The 20,475-nt window shown below is 47.1% G+C and overlaps 1 protein-coding gene across 3 annotated transcripts in view; it reads left to right on the forward strand.

Moving 5' to 3' along the window:
- Window positions 1-15,710, forward strand: part of GSG1L (GSG1 like) — a 55,471-nt gene extending 39,761 nt beyond the window's left edge. The window contains exons 5-7 of one of the 3 annotated variants that reach the window (XM_050317289.1): window positions 1,348-1,515; window positions 6,666-6,733; window positions 7,296-8,977. In XM_050317289.1, the coding sequence (XP_050173246.1) occupies window positions 1,348-1,515; window positions 6,666-6,733; window positions 7,296-7,405 (346 nt within the window). In that variant the 3' untranslated portion in view covers window positions 7,406-8,977. Of the gene's footprint in view, window positions 1-1,347; window positions 1,516-6,665; window positions 6,734-7,295; window positions 8,978-13,768; window positions 14,379-14,889 lie in introns of those variants that run through there. The other 2 variants (XM_050317288.1, XM_050317287.1) reach the window with 2 other exon arrangements.
- Window positions 15,711-20,475: the final 4,765 nt, after the last annotated feature.

Here is a 20,475-nt window from a genome sequence, read left to right on the forward strand (position 1 = left end):
AATGAACCATTTCTGTTTACTTGAGCCATTTTTTCCCCTAGATTTTTTTTTTTTTTCAGTTCATGAATATGTGTTGTTTTTCAAGTTTTGTCTAATTTGAAATGAGAAGCTGCTTTCCTGTCTGCAGGTCCTTTGCAGAATGGGAAAATAGCTCATGCTGAGAGCTGTGTTGACAATGCGTAGTTATAAGATAATGCTGCTGGGGCTGTATTCTTTCTGCTCTGCATAATTCAGGTCCATTTATTATAGAAAAGGTGAAAAAAGCAGCAGGTAAAGTGTGTCACTGTCACAGAGGATGATGTTAATCCGAGTTAGTTGGGAAGCCACTGAGAACTCTGTGTAACCGGAGCTGATGGGCTGAATGTGAAAGTCAAGGGGAGCTAGAGCTTCCAGAGAAGCTCTGCAGACAAAAGGAGGAATTCAGTGTCTTTTTTTTTATAGCCCCGTTTCACGCTCCAAAAGTATCTTAACTCCTTGAGGCCATGGGTTCCCCCAGCCTCACCTGACCTTGAGGTCAGTGAAGAGCAGGGAGGGCAGAAGAACCTTGGGGGGTTCCCTGTCCTCAGGCAGGGAACAAAGCAGCTCCCAGATAACTCTCCTTGCCAGGAGCCTCAGGATAACACTTGCTTAACTTGGCCCAGTCATTTTTTTCTTCCATTTTCCTTCTCTCTCTGTCTCCTCGTGCACTTGGTTGGTGCTTGCAGGTGTTCTGCCCCTGGCTGACCAAGGCCTACAAACTGGGAGGGTCGATCAGGAAACCCCCAGGTTGGGGATCTCCACAAAATGCAAGTGCTGTCTTCTATTCTGGACAGCCTTTCAGAGACCAGATATAAACCAGAAATGCTAGAAATGTCCAGGAAAGAGGGAATTACAGTAGTCTGGTGAAGGCACAAAAGCCAGATTACAAACCATCCCTGCAGTAGCCCTATGCAGTCAGTGTCCCATGGATGCTGGAGAACTTCCACTGGCCTGAAAGATGTGGTCCCTGGGGCATTACTGCCTCCAGGAGTATGTGGATGTTAGCACTTGTCTGCAAGGCTCCAAGACCTTTCAGAGGGAAATCAGGAGGTGTTTGGCTCTTCTGTCGGAGAGCACCCAGTGCTCACATTAACACTGTGCCATGGTTCTCCATGGGATGGAGGTTGTGCCCTGCCCCTCTCCCAACCTCCTGCCTACACCTTGAGCACGAGCCACAGGTCATTTGAGGTGAGGTGAGAAGAATGGGTTTGTCACCTCTGACTTCCCTGCCTGGTCTCATGCTGTGCATGTGTGTGTCCCTTGGCATCAGGAATATAACATGAGCTGCTGTGCTAACCCAGCTCTGTCTGCTGGCTTCTCTCTCCACAGTCTGGCCTGGGGCTCTTTCACCTGCTGCATGGCAGCCTCTGTCACCACCCTGAACTCCTACACTAAGACTGTCATCGAGTTCAGGCACAAGCGCAAAATCTTCGAGCAGGGCTTTCGAGAAGAGCAGAACTTCCTAGACCAGGAAGCCATCAAGTACTTCAGAGAAAGGTCAGTGCAGTCAGTCACTCCCTCAGGGGAGGTTTTCATGGGCTCTGCTAGTCCCAGAAAATCCAGGCTGTCACCCACTGCAGCACATGTGGGTGGAGTCACTGAGATACCTGGAGAAGGTGTGTGTTAAACCCAAAAGGTTCTCCTTGATCTGTTTTTGTGATGTCCCAGTGCCTGCCCTTTCTTACATGCTCATTAAACACAAGACTGACAAGTCCTTGCCATATGCATCCAATCCATAGGGATTCACAGGAAGTTGTACTGCCAGTGTAAGCTGATTTTCCCTCTCTGGAAAGGTAAAATTGTGGGGGATGCAAGGAATGTGACAACCATCATTTCTCAGCACATGAAATAGGCACCTCCCAAGAATCCCAACAACTGCTGAGGCGCTTTTCAGCCACCACGAGGCCATTGGAGCTGCCATTTTCCATAGTCACTTGTCTACAACCCATCTCTGACTCCTCCACACGACCCATGCTCTGCAGCTGCTCCACACAAATACAGGGTGTACATTACAAGGCACTGCAGAAACACCCACACAGTGCCACCCACACTGCCACCAGGGGTTTAGAGGGACCCTGAGCCCTGTCTGGGCCCCAGAGATGCTCTGTCACTCTGCCCATCACCACACACTGCCCCACGCGCTCATAGCTGGCCCATGTGGCTGCTCTGGGACATTTCTCACCCTCACTCTTTGGTGAGAAACTTAAGGCCTTGTTTTAAAACTGTGGGATGTGAAGAACACACAGACATGGACCTCACACAGCAGGGAAGGTGTGATGGGCTCCACAGGGGTTTGTACCTTCACAGAACGAAAGGCTGATCAGTAGAGCAAACCCTCCCCAGAAGTTCATTGCTTGAAGTAACGTAAAGATATTTTGGGGACAGAAGACACAAGGACCTATTCCTGTTTGTCTGACCAGTGTGGCAGTTTCTCAGTGGTGGGAGGGGACAGAAGGTTTGCAACAATCAGCGTTTGAGCAGCAAAGTGAGGATCTCTTCTGAGAGAGAACCAGAGGCCTTCCATGCTTATTATTTTGCCTTGGCTATCCTGTTGTTTGTTAGTCCGTGGTTACAGTTATTCCTCTGCTAACTTCCAGGATTTCCCTCTACCTTTCAAACAGCCTGGAAGGAAGAGAGAAATGATACAAACAAGCACCGTTTGCCTAATTTTGCATTTGAAGATGACAGCAAATCTGAAAAAATTCTCTGTGTGAGAAAAGAAAAAGCCCAAATACAGTGAAGAAGAAGGGGTCACTATATGCCTCAGGAGAAATCAGCACCCAGAGAGGGAAAACAGACAAATTATTAAAGTGAGAATTGCAGATTAGAGCCTGGAAGAATTATAAGGAACACTATGTTGACTTACATTGAGAAATGCTAAGGAAGCTTGATAAAATACCACTACTGAGCCTTCTGGAACAGTAAATAGCAAAAAAACCATTAGTGGCCTAGAGGACAATAACTTTTTCTCTCACATGGGTGTTCTGGGCTTGATTTTGATTCCTCTTGCCCTCACCATATGACACAATTTCGCCCCAGCAATTCACTCCTTGGTCACATCCCCCCAGCCCTTCCACACACACTTGGCACACACAGCTCAAGCATGTGGTGTTCCCAAACTTCATGATTATGACTTTCTTTTTTTGTATCACATTATTTTAATTGTTGTATCTGAATACATAATAGGAAGCCCAGAGTCAGTGTTACCATGGGATCATTCTGGAGGTTTAAAGCTGTGCAGCAATATACCTTCTTTTTTTTTTTTTTTTTAAAGTTATCCTATTCATGATCAGCTTCGCTGCTGTGACCTGGGAATACTCAGAGACTACAGGGGGTCCAGGGACTGTCCATTAGCAACACCCTGTTGCTGCATTCTGTGGGTGCCCACAGTCCCACACAACTTCCCTGAGCTCCCATCTGCCTTTGCACAAATAGAAAATAAAATAAGTTCTCCTTCCTTCCTGTGCATATACCCAGGGATACTTCACATTCCCTCCTACTCCTCCACCTCCGTGTTCCTTTTCATACCTCATGAATAAAACCCTCCAGCCTTTCTTCCTTCCAGTTACTTTGTGCATATCATTACCCTTTTTGCAAGTTCCTTTGCCTCAGTGCCCATCCAGCACCCCGTGTACACACACATCTAACCTCTCTTTTTGGACAGACTCTGTGCCACAGGAAAGTTAAAGCATTATTATCATTGTAGTTATCATCATTCCCAACAGCTACATTTATCATCTGGGAGACAGGGAAGAAAAGTGTTAGCTCCATTTTGCCTGTTCAGAGTTTTTGGTTGGAATGTTCTTCTCCAGGCCCCCGCTCCCAGAGAAGAAATTTGCTTTATGAAAAGTACTGACAGTAAAATAGTGTTAATCTTGCAAATGCTTTCTCAAACGTAATCTCATTGTATTGCACTTAATTTTAATTGCATGCAGCTTACGGGTCACAAACAGAGACAGCCAAATTCTTTGCCTGCCTGCACCCCAAGGACACAGGCTGTGTCTCTCCACAGCCAAGCATCCCCTTGTTCCTGTCACTGGGAAAACGTTTAAACAGCTGCAGAAAAATCAAAGATTCATGGTGTTACATGCAACAATCATTTCCTTCCCAGGCCTGGGATACTTCAAAAAGTCAAGACAAAAGAGGCTCTGTAGTTCACACCATAAAATCAAAAGATATTAGAGCTCTTCAGATAGAACAGGTACAATAGCCTTCAGGGTAACTCTAAGAAATTAAACAGCTCAATTATACAGACTTGGAGGGATTATTCATGCATTAAGTGTTCTATAAAATGATCAGAATTACCTACAACATGTCAGCTTTCAGTCTTTGTCCTTTTATTGCTTGTCCTTTTTTGTCATCTTTCCTTTGAACTGAATATTTGTCTAAAACTTTTGCTCATCTTTTTCAGCTTTTTTAGTTTATTGGGTGTCAGTTCTTAATAAGTTTCTCTCTTCCTTCCCTCTCAGTTTCTCTTTCTGCCCTGTTTCACATGAATACTCTTTTCCCATATGGTCTTGATCATAGTCCCTTGTCTATGGTTCACCCCAGCTGGCAGAGGAGGAACCCTCACACACCTTTCTGCTTTCTTTGCTCTAAGGATCCCACCAGATAAGCCAAAGGGACAAGGAAATTTCATTTTCTCCTGCACAGACTGATAATCTGTGACAATCAGCTGAAGGAATGTCAACGTGCCAGACCTTCTCTTCCTCCCCTGCCCAGCTGTTCTAGCAGCTTTGTCCATATGGCTGTGTAATAATTAAGACACATTCAGAAAAATTTTGTTCATTTAGACCACCTGGCTACACCAACACTATAATCACATCCATTCAGGCAAGGGCCAGCACAGCCAGGTTATTCACATTGAATGTCTTTTCCTAAATTTGTCCTCAGTTTCTTACCTTCCTTTCTTCATATATTAAAAAACCCCTTTCAGCCACTAACCTCTGGCTTTCCCTGCTCCCAGAATTCTGGTGGACTTCGATTTCAGGTAAAGAATGCAAACTTCCCTCTCTGCTTCTTTGGTGTGCTGGGGGCAGAAAGTGCAGGTGAGGCAGAGGAAGACCCCAGGCAGGAGTTACAGCTGCTGGAACAAGGACAGTTGTAGCTACAGGGAGGAAGATCTGGGGCAAGGAAATATCCAGGCTTGGGGTGAAGGTACGTGAGGCCTAGGGAGAGGGATAAAGGGTCTGAAAGGGTGGAAATCAAATCCAACTGAGCTCCTCATGGAGAGAGTCACTGCCTGGAGAAAGGAATACAAGGTTAGCAAAGTGATAGGAGTCAAGTTGGATTACCCATGGCCCTCTTTTAGTGATGACAAGAGGAGAGAGGAGCAACTTTTGGATGTGCATCCATGTCCAGGAGGCCAGGGGTGCTGAGTCCCACCGGAACTGAAGCCACTGCAGAGAGGGATAAAGGAGGATATCCCACCCTGGCACTGGTGGGAGAGGGGACCCTGGAGATCAGCACAACCCTGTCTCCAGTCTGGTATCCAGCCTTTTTGCTCCCTGTGAAGCAAATCTCACTGACTAGGTGCTGTTAAACCAACACACAAATTTAGCAAGTAAATCTGGAGGATTCAGCCTTCCCCAGCTCAGCCATCCGTAGCACAGCATTTGCCAGCTTGCAGCTGTCCATCAACACCCATTGTGGCATTACAGCTGATTTCACAACATTTTTCTTGCTGACTGAGCCCTTACTCTGATCTGCAAAACCAACCCAACATCAGGCAGATGCTGCTGGTGAAATTCTGGAGCGAGCTGAGTTCAAACTGCCGTTGATACCAGTGCAGACAAAATGTCCCTGCAGGGACAGAAAATGTAGTTTTGAAGTGCTGGGAGCGGTTTGAGTCAGGTGGCAGGACCAAAGCTATTGCAGACATAATAAATCAGGACTATTCTCAACACTATGAGAACCAGAACTTTTCAAACCATCCTTCACACACTCTATTTTGTCCCTTTTTGTACATTTCTGTAATGTATCATACTCACAGCTTGCTTCCTCTAACTCCATTGTCCTCATGTGAGATGTGCAGATCATACCAACACTTTCCAAAGACATGCCAACCTTTTGCTCTGATTTCCTCCTTGGTCACCCAGATATCTGAAGGGGTTTTCAGTACTGACCCAGTGTCCCTGCCATTCACAGAGTCAGTACCTTTTCCCACAGACACCAGAGTTTCCAGTCTTACCATTCCCCTTTTATTAGCACACGGGGATGAGTGTAACCTTCTGCCTTGGATTTATTCTGTACTTTTTTCTGCAACACAGCAAGGTTTATCCACAGAGCTGTTCCTTCTGGAAAATTACAGGGACTGGCAGTAAAATGGTGTAGCAGTAGCAACACCCCCCTTTCCAACAGACACCCTACAATGCTGTCGGTCCCTGACACTTAGACCCATCCTGAGGAGCGAAAGAGTGGGAGACACATAGCCCTGAGCCCCTCATTTCTATTCCCCACGGCCTCTTTACATGAGCTGTCCCCAGAAGGGGCAAAGCCAGTGGAAGGATCTCCATAACAAGCCTGGCTATAGATGGAGGAGCCCCAGGTGTGTTGTGCTCTGCCTGCTTTTCACCATTCCATTTCTGTATATTTGGGAGCAGCCTTTGTTTCTGTTAAAGGTGCTACTTCTATATTCTCTTTTCCAGGGCTGAGGAGGAGAGGGCTGAGGCTGGGGACCTGAGGTTACAGTGCCTCCATAGCTGCTCCCCAAATAGTAAGTGACCATGGCTCGAGTGTGTCCGATACACAATGGCTTGTGCTGTCCCCACGCTGGCTCCCCGGGGCTCAGGATGAGGTTTGGGGTAGGAAGCTGTGGAAGCAGAGGTTTGTTACTCTCCCAGACAGCACTGCCCAAGGGATAATCAACCAGCATATGAACAGTGCAAAATTCTCCACCGTTCAATTTAGGATGTGCACATATCCTATAATTTTGTGTTATCTCAAGAAGCTGTGACTTCATAGTAGTTTAAAAATATGCTCTAATTTACACCTGTATAACTTTCATTATCACTACCTTTTTTCATCTATATTTATCACCAATTCATGATGATGCATGCTATTGAATATAAAAATGATTGAAAGCAGCTTTGGTAGACAATAACTTAGCATAATTAATGCCATTTCTTGCACTTTCTCAGAAAATTGCTATGCTTTTATTCAGCCTTTGCAAAAGCTCTTGCTTTAAACTATGGGAATCAGTGGTTCAATGTACAGAGCAAAACTGGAGCATGGCTCCTGCCCTGCTCTGAATGCTATACTTTTTCTTTACTCTCCAGGAAAGATGTGTGCAGTTTCATGCATCTATTTCCTTGGAAAGAAAGCAAGTGATCCTTCATTCAGCAGGAGGGAGACTTGGGACAGTGACTTGCTGACTCTGCGCTCTTAAAATTTGGAAACCTCCTGGCATTTTTTGCTGCCTCTGTCTAGCTGAGATGCACATCTCAGCCACGTACTCGTGGAAGCTTGGTGTCTGTAACCCTAATCACTGAGGGTCCTGGTCCCTCCCCAGACCTGCTGGAACTGCTCTCCAGTCCCATGTCACTGCAGGGGGTGTCCCCACAGGCATGATAGTGCTGGCACTGCTCTCCAGCTTGGTTTGTCATCAGCTCACTTGGTAACTCCTGCTCCTTGAAAATGTCATGTCAGTTATGGACCTTTCCACAGGCAGGAAATCCACATCCCTCATTTCCACAGGCCTGAACATGTCTATTGGTACAAAACTGATTCTGGGTCATGTGTCCTGAGAAAATTCCCCACCTGCCAAGCTACTGGCAGGTGCTCAAATGTGCTTTTTTTATTATTGAAGCCTGTCCAAAGGTCCTTGTTTCAAAGAACAAATAACAAGTCTTGACATTAGGTGTTCCAAGGAATAGGAACAAGGCTCTTGTTGGTCCTACACCCAGCCCTGCCCCAGTGCTTCAATTCCAAAGGACACAGAGTTTTACCCCCACAGTGCTGAGAGCACTGGGAAAACAAACTGCAAAGGAGAAGCCCAGTGTCAGGGTAAAGAACAGTGGCCATTCTTCAATATTTCATCAGGCTCAGCTTCACATCTGTTACCCACTGTAATGAAATCAGATCAATATTAATGAAGTGACAGGAGTGAAGTTCTGCTCTCAGTTCACAGTTTACTTACGAATCCAATATAAGCTGCAGAATCTTCATTATTCATGCTTATTAGGGAGGAAAAAAACATTAATTACTGCTGCTCTGGATGACACAAATCCTCACAACTCTCAGAAGAACATCTCCTTCCTTGAACATGTCCATCAATCCTGCACCTGATCCAAGGATTCTCCTTGATGCTGTTTCTGGCTTCGCACACTCCCACTCTGTCACATCAACCATGCAACGGGCTCGTGGCCAGCAGAGAATTGGTAAGAGCAAGAGAAGGATGTGAGAAGCACTTGGCTAAAGGCAGAGCAGCCACAGAGGTTCCACTGGCTCCCCTGGGTGCCTGGGGTCTGCTTCGATGGAAGGAGGGGACACCCAGAACAGGCCAAGTCCTCACCACTGCTTGGTCACATCACCACCCACATGCCACTAACAGAGCAAATGCCATCAGATAACTCTGAGCACTCCATGAACACTTCCCAGAGAGGTGATCCCGAGCCAGCAGGACACCAGGATGCACCACCTGAAGTTATTCCTGCTGCTCACTTCACCCAGCGTTTCATTCCCTGGAGGACTTGCCAGCTGCCCTCACTGAGAAGTGCCCTGAGGATGCTCTGATTCGAACCAAACGGCAGATAAGGAGTATTTGCTCGTGCTCAGACATCATGACTCTTTCTGTCCTCCCACAGAGACAAACCAGGGCATCTGTCCTTGTTGAGAGGCAAGGGTTTGGGGGAGTGTCGCTGAGGAGTGAAAGAGTAAAACCTTAACAGAAGAGAACACGACTGAGCAACCGTAGAAGACAAATGCCATCACAGCCAGCTGATTTTGGAAGAGACAATGTTAAAGGTTTTGAGCAGCCCAGGAGCACTGTGGGAGCACAGGTAGCATAAAGGGCCTTATGCCAGGGCAGGATATCAGGTTCCTCTGTTGGCAAGACAAAGCTTTCTGTTTTGAGAAGTGACCTTATATTATAAATGTCATCAGAATCTTGATCCCAGGGGAGTCTTGAACAGGACAACCATTCAGTCTTGATATTTCTTTATTAAGCCATTTAATGTCCACCACTAAACTATAATTTTCCTTTACCAGGGTTAAAAAACCCATTTTATTTCCTTTAAAAGCCTTTAACAGGGTTTAAACTTGCCTGAGCTGGGATAAGAACAGCACCAGGGAGCTCTAGGTATAACTTGGCATCCTCTGCTCTCACCAAGCCACCTTCCTGTGCAAACATATGGCACTGGCCCCTATACATCTGATATCCTTGGTCATGATTTGCTCACACCAGATTTAGCATTTCCACTGCAAAGCCCTAAACACTCTTAAAGTCTATCTGCTGTCATTTTGATGTTTCAACCATTTCCTTCAGATGTGCAGGGCTGGGAGACCTCAATGATTCCAGCTGTGTGCAGTCACCACACAAAAAGGATTGAAGGAGGAAGTTCACATCAGGATTTTTTTGTTGTTGCACAGTTATTTATTGCTTGCTATTGTCAGGCTCCAGACAGCAGTAGTACCTGATTTCAGACATCTGTATGTCCATGCCACTTCCACCCTCTCCTCCAGTGCTGTCCCACCATGAGGCATTAATAGGATGAGCCTGGAACCCACAGGGCAGACAGGAGAGGTGCAGATGGTGGATGTAGAACAAGGGGTAGGTAAGAGAGAGGCAGGAGAAACGTCACAAAGGGCAAGGAGGGATAGGTGTAGTGGCAAAGCCAAAGAAGAGACAGGGAGCCCAGAGGAGCCAAGAGCTGAGCAGGAAACAGCATATCCCTCCTGTCTGTGGCTAAAAGCCTTGGTGTTATCTGAGGCAGTTAAACCCAGGGTTCAGGACACCAGCCTCTCTTGTAGGAAAGTGAAAGATTATTCAGAATTAATTCAGTGTCAAAAAAATAATATAGTCACTGTTTTGGCAGCGTGGGCATTTTGGGAGGGTCACCTGACAAAGAGGAGGCCTTGAAAAAGATAGTTTTATTCTCATATCATCACCCTGTAGGCATTTCCCCTGGGTCCATCCCACAGCTCCTCTACCATCCTCCCACCCCGACTGTCTACAGCAAGATTTATGCAACCAGCCCCTCAGAGCTTCACTCTGGAGCATAGTGTAATTTTTTTCCTATTCAGACAAGTTCACCAGAAGAACTCCAGACTTAAAACATGGTGGAAATGATTCATTAAAAAAAAAAATAAAAATCCACTGGTTGGATTTTTTTTTAATTTTTTTTATATCCGTGGTCGCAAGCGCCACAGAAGGAGGTGAAAGTGGTGCTGGATGTGCAGGCAAGTTCCAAATGTCTCCAAATTCAGTCTGTTGCACAAGCTCAGCTGGAGAGGGCAAGGCACAGACGGCAGCCAAGGTCACTGTGACAACGGGGAACATGCTTGATATGCTGAGCAGCGCCGGGCTGGGAGGCGCAGACAACAAGGGCCTGACGCGCGTGAAGTGTCGCTCAAAGTTGAGCCAAGGTTTCTCCTTGTGGAGGTACCTGACAGCTGCAGGCGCTGCCTCTTTGATGTCAGCGCTGATTTCAACCCCAGGACTTGCAATTCTTCCTGTAATTTATTCCCTTCGTGTTTGATTCGCCTCGTAAAAAACAGGTGGGGGAAAAATCCCCCTGATGGAGCACCGTGGTTACGGATCTGCCACCAGCCTGGCTGCACTGGCTGCCATGGGAATCTCGTTCCTGTCTTCAGGCAAACTCTTGCCCACCAGGAAATTCCAAAGCTAAAGGTCTCAGTTCTGTCCTCGTTTAGCTCTGCCAACATCCAGACTGACGTTTTCCTTCAGCATTGCTTCTTAAGCAACCAGCTCCTCTTTTTCCAAGATAAGCATGTTGATAAAAAGTAAATTCAGTCCCACGTTTAGCACAGCAGCCCATGAAAATTAAAGGGTGGAAAAGGCAAGCAAAATAAGCTGACAGTTTATAATACTTTTTTGTTTCCTCCAGTGCACAGGTGAATTGGAAAGGTTTCTTATATAAATTTCAGTGGGATTAGTTATGAAACGTGCTTTCTGTCACTCTTTGGAATTGCATCTTTCAATAAATGTTTCATCTCCTACAGCTAATCCTGGATTTATGCAAAAAAACTCCCCAAACCAAGCTCCCCCCCCCCCCAAAGTCAACCTGTCCCACACTGCTGGAGATGAGCAATGAAGTATTTCAGACTGTATATGCACCCAAATAGCCTTTCTCTTTACTGTGCATATTATATTTCCCCCTCAGAATGCAGCCAGGAATTGTTGCTCAGTTCATGTTCAGGTAGTTTTGCATTGTGAGATGTTTGAGGACAAATACGTGTATTTTAAACAAACAAACAAACAAAAAGTTACAACATATATTTTTATTTTAGTTGCCTTAAAATGGGGTTTGCTCTTGTCAGAATAAAATTCCTGTACTTTGCTACAGCAAAATAGGTTTTCCTGAATATGGGATTTTGTAGTGAATGCCCAAGATTCAGCTCTGATTTAAATAACCAGTAATTTTGTGTTGCTTCTGCCAGGAAAACAGTCTTTCCACTCCTTTGGTCCTAGAGCAGCCAAATCCCAACTTTCTGAACACCACACAGCATGACCCGACACAATCCCATCATTCCCTGCTTTCAGGAGGGACTGAGGAGCAGCAGCTGAGTTTCCAAAGGCGACACAGCACAGATGTCCAGCTCCAGGCTGCCCTCAGTCCCACTGCCTGCTCTTCCAAAGCCTGAGCTTCTGATTCCCCCTTATTATGCAAGGAAGGGGCAGCAATTCCTCTGAGCCAAATAACACCGTTTTTCCTTTAAAAATCCTTTTATTTATAAAGAGATGCTCCTGCAACAGGCCTTATAAAGTCAGTATGGAATGGGGCAGCCCAGAGGCTCCAGTGGAAGAGGATGGTGAGATGGGACTCAGAGGGGAGAAAAGTGAAAGAAGGAAGGGAAATTGTGGGGGAAATCTTGTGTTTTCATAGTTAGGCAGAACAGACTGACACAGTGAGGGCAGGGTCCCCAAAAGGGCTCTAGTCCAGTCCCGTGCTCCCAGCATGTCCAGGCTGGATCAGGCTGCTTCTTTCCTTGCCCAGTTGAGTTTTGAACACTTCCAAGCATTGAGATCCCAATACATCTCTTGGCCTCTGTCCCAGTGTTTCACACTGCAGGTGAAAAAGCTCTTCCTCATATCCAGTTGGCAATCCTGGCCTTCCAGCCCTGTTCAGCCACTTGATAAAGACAAGGCACTCCCAGGGACAGGTGCAGCCTCTGACACTTGCACTTGTTTTTCCTCCTGCCCTTTACAGAACTCATTTTCTGATTCTTTCTTGGCTTTGTTTTTATGCAGTGGCTCTGTTACTTCCTGCTTTTCCAATTATAAAAGCTCTAAATTTGATTTAAACCTGATAATTAAGCTGTGACTTAGCCCATTAACCCTATTGAAGCCCAGAGGTGTGAAACAAGCTCTTTAGGACCTTAAAATTTGGTGTTTAATTGCATCAAGCCCTGAGAAAGGTGCAGGGAGGTGAGAAGTGACTGTGCAGCTAATTCAGGCCACAGGTGCTGACAGGACAGGACTTCATGCTTTGGATCTCATCTATCCCATCCAGACCAGGGTTTTCTGCTGTCTTCCACCCCAAGAGAAACAGGAATATACCAGATGCACAAGAAGACTCAGCTGGTCACTGGCATCACTACAAAAGTTTGTCATGTCCTTTGGCTGCTGGAAATCCCGGGTCATGATCTGCACAGTGGGTGTCTTTGTGCTCCCCTTCAAGGTCAAGGCATTTCTGGCTGCATCCTCTACCTGTCAGGACAGTTCCAGGCCACAGGGGTCCATCTTCCTCTCTTGCCATCCAAACTGACAAACTAAGAAAAATGTAGCCAGAGGAAATAAAGGAGAAAAAAAAGGCCTTGGGATGTCTCCTGTCTGGAAGCAGCCAGGAGAAGAGTACAGCGAACAATACCCAGGAGGGGTGGTCTGGCATCCCACGCAGTTGTCATTTCCAGCCACCTAAACCAGCTGGTCAGCCCTGGACACAGTTGACAGCTTAGTGGGGAGGAAGAAAATTGCTTAACACATCAAGAAATGTCTTATGTCTCCACAGGAACAGTGACACCATTCTGTGCTGCCCTCCTCTTTCTCCCTTGCCTGTTTATCCATCCATTAATTCACTGGGTACCACGCAGAGCTCCCAGGAGACTAAAGCCTGTGGGTCCATGGCAGGAAGGCAGGGATGGCCAAGGCCAGGTGCTGTGGCAGCCTGCAAGCCGTGTTTTAGCCTTTTGTGTTCTCCCAGTCGATATGTCAGTAGTTTTCTTTCCTTCCTGTCCTTCCCCAGCCCCAAATCCTTGGTTCTCGTGGAGCTGTGTGACTTTTGGGAAGCAGAATGTGGATGTTCCAGTGATTATCACACTGATGATAGCTGACAAGGGCTCAGTGGGCACCAGGGAGAAACTGGTCCTGAATTTATGTGCCTTATGCTCAAACACTTTGCTCTTAGTCATGAGAAGCAGAGGGTTTTATACAGACCTGAGAGGCAAATCAGCCTATGGGTAAATGCAGTTATGGGAAACAGGCTTAAAATTGCCCCCAAATAGGCCTAAAACTGTCTTATGAGCCTTTAGCCCAGACCAGAGGAAAAAGTGTGTGTTTGTCTTTCTTTAGGGCTTCACAACACCCAGCTCTAAGTGTCACTAGCCCGCAGAGGAACAGGAGTGACCATAATGCTCAGAAAATACCCCCATTCGCTACGTCAAGCTCTTCCAGCGACACATCAAGCAGCTCTTCACTTTCATCAGAACCAACCAGCCAGATCTCCATGGGTCAGGATCAAACCCTGCTGGACATCACCTCCATCACTAGATTGGCCCCAGGAGACTCCCCAAACCTTCAGCCACTCGAGCAAAGAGATACAAATTTAGCAATATTGTGTTCCAGCCCTCTCGGAGCAAGGACTACTCCAGCGTCTTGCCCAGCCAGCCTCAGGCTCAGTCTAACACCCAGCTCAGCCACACCACAGCAATACTCTGACTCCTCTCCAGTCAGCCCAGGGATCAATGCAGCTTCCTTCTATACCTTCTGTCCTCACACAGCACAAAACGAACAAGCTTCAGCTTCAGATCACACACTGACCCCAACCAGGACAAGCACAAGGCCTCCAGCAACAACGACTCCTGAAGAGAGTTCCCAGGCTCCTGGCTATTCTAAAACTGACTTAAAGAATACAGGAAAGGGGTTTGAATCAGATCTGGAAGATCCTGATCATGAAAGGTATGTATCTAGACCATACAAGTGTCTAAGTCCTCAAATGACCCACTTGGGTTTAGTGTCATTAAGAGCCCCTCATAAAAACAGTTAAATATATTTTATGATTTAGATGTTTCCAGTGTTTGTTCTCCAATAAATGCTCTGTGCTCCCACTAAACCCTGTTATCCAAGAAGCAAAATACTCTGTTTTTTCTATACACCCACATAGTTCTCCAGACCTGATGACAGACCATCCCTGGGCCAGGTCATCAACCTCAGCTCCTTCAACAGGGCAGAGTTTTAAGGTGCCTCCTCTCCTTCCAAAATGACACAGCACATCTTTCCCTTGTACCAACAGAGAGAAGCTCTGCTGGCCCTGTGGAGCCTGACAGATCAGAGCTGGGGATGGTGCTCAGCGACATGGCCGGGATCATCCCCCCAAACCTCCACCTCTGCTCCGACCCCAGGCAGGCTGGGCTGGTTTCACCCCTCTGAGCCTCTCAACTCCACCCTGTCTCTGCCACTTCTTTCCTTGGCAGGAGATTTGTGACCGCAAAGGAATTCCAAGCCATGGAGAAAGAACTAGAGGACGTGAAGGAAGACCTGAAATGCCTGAAGTGGAAAGTGAGGCACATTGGTGAGACGGTGCAGCCCCTGGCCGAGGACAGCAAGAGGTACAACGGCTACACCCTGACGGAGCTCAAGGCCATGGTGCAGTTCGAGGATGACCCCTACAAGGCCGCCCACAAGATCCTCACCGCGCTCTTCAGCGATGTCTACAGGCCACAGCACCCCCCCTCCGAACAGCCCTGCAACTCCCGGGCTCTGCCCAGGCCCAAAATAGACCCAGAGCTGTACATGGTGTACTGTGACATCCTGAAAAGCATATTCCCTGGAATCAGCAGCCAGACCTTGAGGGAAGAGACACAACGCGTGCAGAAAGCCGTGCAATAACAGCAGAGCCCCCAGAGGTTGTGTGGAGTGGGAGGTCTCTGGTGGTTTGAGGACTGAACTGTGGTAGGTACCGCTGGTTGAGTCTGTCCCTTCTAGGTATGGGTCGTCTGTAAAGATGTTGGTGAGCTCTGAGCCCTCATGCCACTTGCCCAATGAGACAGAGTGGGAAGGCATCCTGCACACTTCCCACATTTTAGAAACCAATTGCTCCTTTAGTGTCTCTTTCAATCTATGGACGTTTCCTTGTTTCCAGCAACTACAAATGCCAACAAAAGAATCCCAAGAAGGCGTTGTACGTCCGAGCAAGGGCCTTCTCCCAGCCCCAAACAGACCAACCAACCAGCATCTGGGTAGTTTCTATTTTCTAGAGTGTATCATTCATTAAATGACATTACTTGTTAGAAAACCGTGCCTGTTCTTTTTTATTTATTTGTCTAAAAGTGCTTTGTATGCCAAATCAATCAACATCTGGAAATATTCCACATATGTAACAGCATATGATATAATATATAATAATATCATAATTCCAATAACTGGAATGAGATCTGGGCATTGCAAACCACCTTCCTCTGCAGGCACCCAGGGCATGGCAGTGAGCACCTGGGGTGACCCCAAGCAGGTCCCCTTTCAGGTAACGGGGCCAGGGCACAAGACTCTGTGATGTGCCCCTAAAACAGCAACCCAGCAGTGAGGCAGGTGAAGGTCTGTGACCTCCAGCCCTCCTGGTTTGTGGTGACTGGGCTGACAGACCAGCTCAGAGGTGTTCACAGCTGTGCTTTGCCTTCCCACGACTTTGGTGCTGAAAGGCTCCCTTTGCCAGGGTCTCACGAGGTGATCGCTGCTGTGGAGCCTGCCCTGAGGGAAGGAGGCTGCTGTGCATGGAGGACACATGGGAAAATGGCCCAAGAGCTCCTTCCTCCCGTTCTGGGAACCAGCAAAGTGCAGTGGGTGAACCACAGTTTGCTTCCCAGGTTCTGCTCACGGGGATGGCCTCGCAGCCCGTTCTGTAAAGATCTGGTGAGGGTGGAGGGGTGGAGGGATGTCCTTGAGCCACTCTGCTCAGTACCAATGGCCCACTGGCTCACCCACTCCCTTCCAGAGTCCTTGGCACGTTTTGGAAACAGTCACTTCCCCAGAATCAGTGTGACAAAGCCATCAAAACTCAGGACACGTCTGTCCTGCACACGGCTGCTGCTCCCTGCCAGGCCACAGGGATGGCAAAAGGTAACCTGTGAGTTCAGCCCCTCTGCTCTAATCCACTTCTTAAGCTTATTTCAAAAATAACAGGGAGGAGGAATTAAAAAAAAATTACAAAAAAGCCCCAAAGCAGATCACTCTGTGTGCCACCACAGCTCCAGACACCTTGGGGAATGGGAGGGGGCTGCACAGTCAAAGGGACACGCTCTGAACCTGCTGGGCACATCTCCACAGGGACACTGACTGTTGTAGGAGAGTCCCCACATGGTGCCTTCCAGCACCATGGTCTCTACTGAGCCTACAGATGTGTCGTTTTAAGCTCCCTGTTATTAGCAATTTATTTTACTTACAAGCTGCTGTGCAGACGCAGCCACGGCACTGCCCACACAGCCTCTCTGTGCCCCCCTGCAGCCAAGACCTGCAGCCACAGCTGGCAAATTCCAAGGTGCCCAGAGGGACACACAGGGTTGTGCACAGTATGTGCCCTCGGGGGGGTCACAGCACTGAAGTGAGGGACTGGGAAAAGGCTGCCCTGCCTTCCACCCTCACAGGCGGGCACAGAGGAGAGTGCAGGATGGTCACAGTTACTGGAGGTGCAGCATCCCCTCAGAGCAGATCACCCACCCCAGGGAGCACCACAGTGGAGAGCCACAAATCATCCTGAAGGCTCTGTGCACCGTGGAGGGGATGTCTGAGTGTCACACAAGCACCCCCTGCATCCTGTTCAGCCTTCATGGCTCTTGTCCCCCTGGTTCACATGGATGGCTGACCCTCCTCCCACAGCACTCACACAGTTGCTGCTCCAGACTAATTTTTCCATGGCAGATCAGACTCCCAACTCTCTCAGAGCTCTTCAGAGCTTTCCATAACTTCCACAGAACCGACAAAACCACAATTTAGGGATTAGCAGTATCAGTCTTCATATGTTGCATTGCCTGCCCTCTCTGCCTGTAAAATCTGAATACATTTGTAAGAACAGGCTCTGTGGCTTCTCCTGTTCCTGAGGCCTGACAGTGCGATCAGATTAGCACTTTTAGCCTTGTTCTCCTCACGCCTCAGATCCAGCATGAGTCTATGAATTATTTTTATTAGCCTTACATCATCAAGGCTGGTTCTGTCAAAGAGTGTCAGTTCTGGGTCCCTTTCAGGTTGCAGAGTCTCCTTCTTCTGGGTCAGTTGTGATGTGAATCACCTCTACCCACTTTAGAGATGTGCATTTTATCCTGATAGTCCCAGCTTTTAGTTACTCCAGTGGAACTTCCAGGCTATTTGCATGCAACTAGAGCTGGCCAGTCTTGTCAGACCTTCTACATATTATAACTCAGTATCTGTGCCTTCTGAGCCCCACAGTGTGTCCCCAGTGCCTTGCCAGCCACAGCAGCCCATATGCTCAGCTGTGAGGAAACTGGGAAAAGAGCAGCAGGACAAACCCCCTCCATCTGTCCTTTACAGGCTCCTCACTTCCCCATTTTCCTCTGCTGCATTTGTACCTTGGAGGCAGCTCTGCCTCTGTGAAGATGTCTCAGCCTTCAGTTCCTGCATTATCTGCACCTTTGTGACCATTCCAACTACTTGAGGCACCTTCCCTGATTTGCATACAGGTAGAAAAATCCACTGATTTTCTCCTGATTTTCCTGAGTGCTTCTCTTTGTTGGTGCCAAATCCCCTCATCCTTCGCAAGCCTCAGCTTTCCTCGCTGCTTTTGCTTCCCTAGGTTTGCTGGGGAGAGAAACACAGCTGCCTGCTCACGATTCCAAAGAGATTTTTCTGTGTCCAGTCTATTTTTTCCTGTAGTCACCCACTCCTCACACAACAGGAGGGCGAGGGCTGGCCGCCCACACCCGCAGGAAGAGCCCTTCTCCTGGGAGGGTACAAAACTGAGTCAGCACAACCAAAGTAAGACAGCAGTGTCTTAAATACATGGGCCTGAAAGCAATTCTTTCTTTTTTTTTTTTTTTGGAGTTCATTTTTAGCATCCTGTACTTGCCTGAATGTGTCCTGTAACAAGCTTGCTCTGTCTCAGGGCTCTGGGTCTTGCTGCCTGGTACTCCGAGAGAAAGGCAATTACACAGCCCCATTATTGAGACAGTCAAAGGGATTCAGCCATTGTTCCTCTTGGACAATTCCCACTGATTTGCACTGTGCCTCCATGGCTCCTTAGCATAAATAAGCCTTCTCTCCAAAATGTTATCACCTCCACTTGCATAGAGACAGGCGGAGCAGGCAATCAGACACACAGTGAAAAATTAGCCTTTAAATCCATGCAGCATTCCCTCTATTCTTCGTTAAAGTGGATTAGTCTATTTTTGCCCTTGAACAGGTAGCCTGAAGACCCAGCACTGGACCAAATGATTCCTCCTTTCCTTTCTTAACTACAGGCATTATATTTGCTATTCTCCAGTCACACCCAGCTCCAGAGAGTCATTAATACCCCACTCATTCAAGTAACAAGGTGTCTGTCAGCCCTTCATCCCTGCACATATCCTGAGGACCTTCCCCTGTGTCACCTCTCAGAGCAGGTGCCTGGTCAGAAGTGTGAGGACATGAACACTTTTGCAGCCTCAGGCAATCTGTAGTTTGTACTGATTGATTGCATTAAATAAGCAACCTATTAATATCCCCCATGCTGAGGCTCGATAGGCTCCAGTTGGCAGAAGACTCTCTACAGCAGATAAGTCATGTTAAACAGAGAGTCCTGATGCATCCTGGTCATGGAGTCACAGGATAATTTCAGCTGGAAAGAGCCTCTGGAGGTCAGCTCGTCCAACCCCTCTGAGGAGACGCCATTCTAGTAAAAGAAATAAAATAATAAACTCTGTGTTGCAAAAACTAACAGATCGCAACACAACAAACATTTAACAAAGGAGGAAAAAAAAAAAGAAGGGAAGAAGGTTAATTTACATGTGCATCAGTGGATAAAGAAGATAAATGGCAAACTTTCTGTGATGCTGGTTGGGAGGACCCTTTACTGTGCTTGGATCTACATGCATGGCCGATTCATTTGTCAGCCTTCTCATTAATATCTCTAATGCATAACTACAGTCAAAGTCACTCACTGATCCATACATTTTATGACCTCATGGTTACCCCCTCCTACTGTTAATAATAATAATATCCCTGCATAATGTGAGTGTTTTATGCAAAACAAGTCCACCAGCTCTTCTGCCTCGTGACTTAAAATACAGTAGAATGAGTTTTAGGCAACTACCTGCATCTTTATATCATTTATTGGCATTATCTGTCCTGACATGGGAGTCACAAGGGTTTGGGTAGTGCCATTAATTACCATTAATCCCTTCTCCATTTGTCCTACCTGAATTCCTGCTCCTCAGGCTGTGTTCTCTACACATTTATATACCCAGTGCCTCTTGCACTCTCCAATTCAACTTGGCTTTAGGAATTTTCACAGTACATCTACAATTAAATCCTTCTTTTCCAAGGTGAAACTGCCTCTGGAGACCCTTTTCCAGTTCTTCTATGCATACATTTCTGTAAGTGGTTATTTTCCACTATGAGCTGGAGCCCTCCCCCGTGGGCCTCTCCCTCCTCTGAGGGGTCTGACAGGCAAACAAGTGCCCCATAAGTCATCCCCTGACCCTTATTCTCAAACCACAGGCAGAGGACCAAGGTGCAGATCTCCTGAGGGCCTTAATGCTGCTTCCTCAGGAAAAAGAGTGACACTTTGGGCATCCCAAAGGGCTTCAGACAGAATACACAAGGACAGAACTCGCACTGCTCTACCCAAGCACTGTCCTGAGAAATGCAGATCTTAGCTTCTTGCAGATTTATTATGAAGAGTAAATTACCTGAGTGGTCCAAAGAGAGTGATTAAAACACAGATCAGTGTCTTGCTGGGTCAGTGGGTTTTGATCAGATCTCCCATTTTGTGTTAATATTCAGATACGTTACTATCCCTGAGAGATGAATAATAGTGGCTATTTAATTTCTCTGACAATATTAAACATAATGAAAAG

This window comes from Myiozetetes cayanensis, unplaced genomic scaffold, assembly GCF_022539395.1.
Source record: "Myiozetetes cayanensis isolate MyiCay16 unplaced genomic scaffold, myiCay2020 scf20-37, whole genome shotgun sequence".
Classification (NCBI taxonomy): Eukaryota; Metazoa; Chordata; class Aves; order Passeriformes; family Tyrannidae; genus Myiozetetes; species Myiozetetes cayanensis.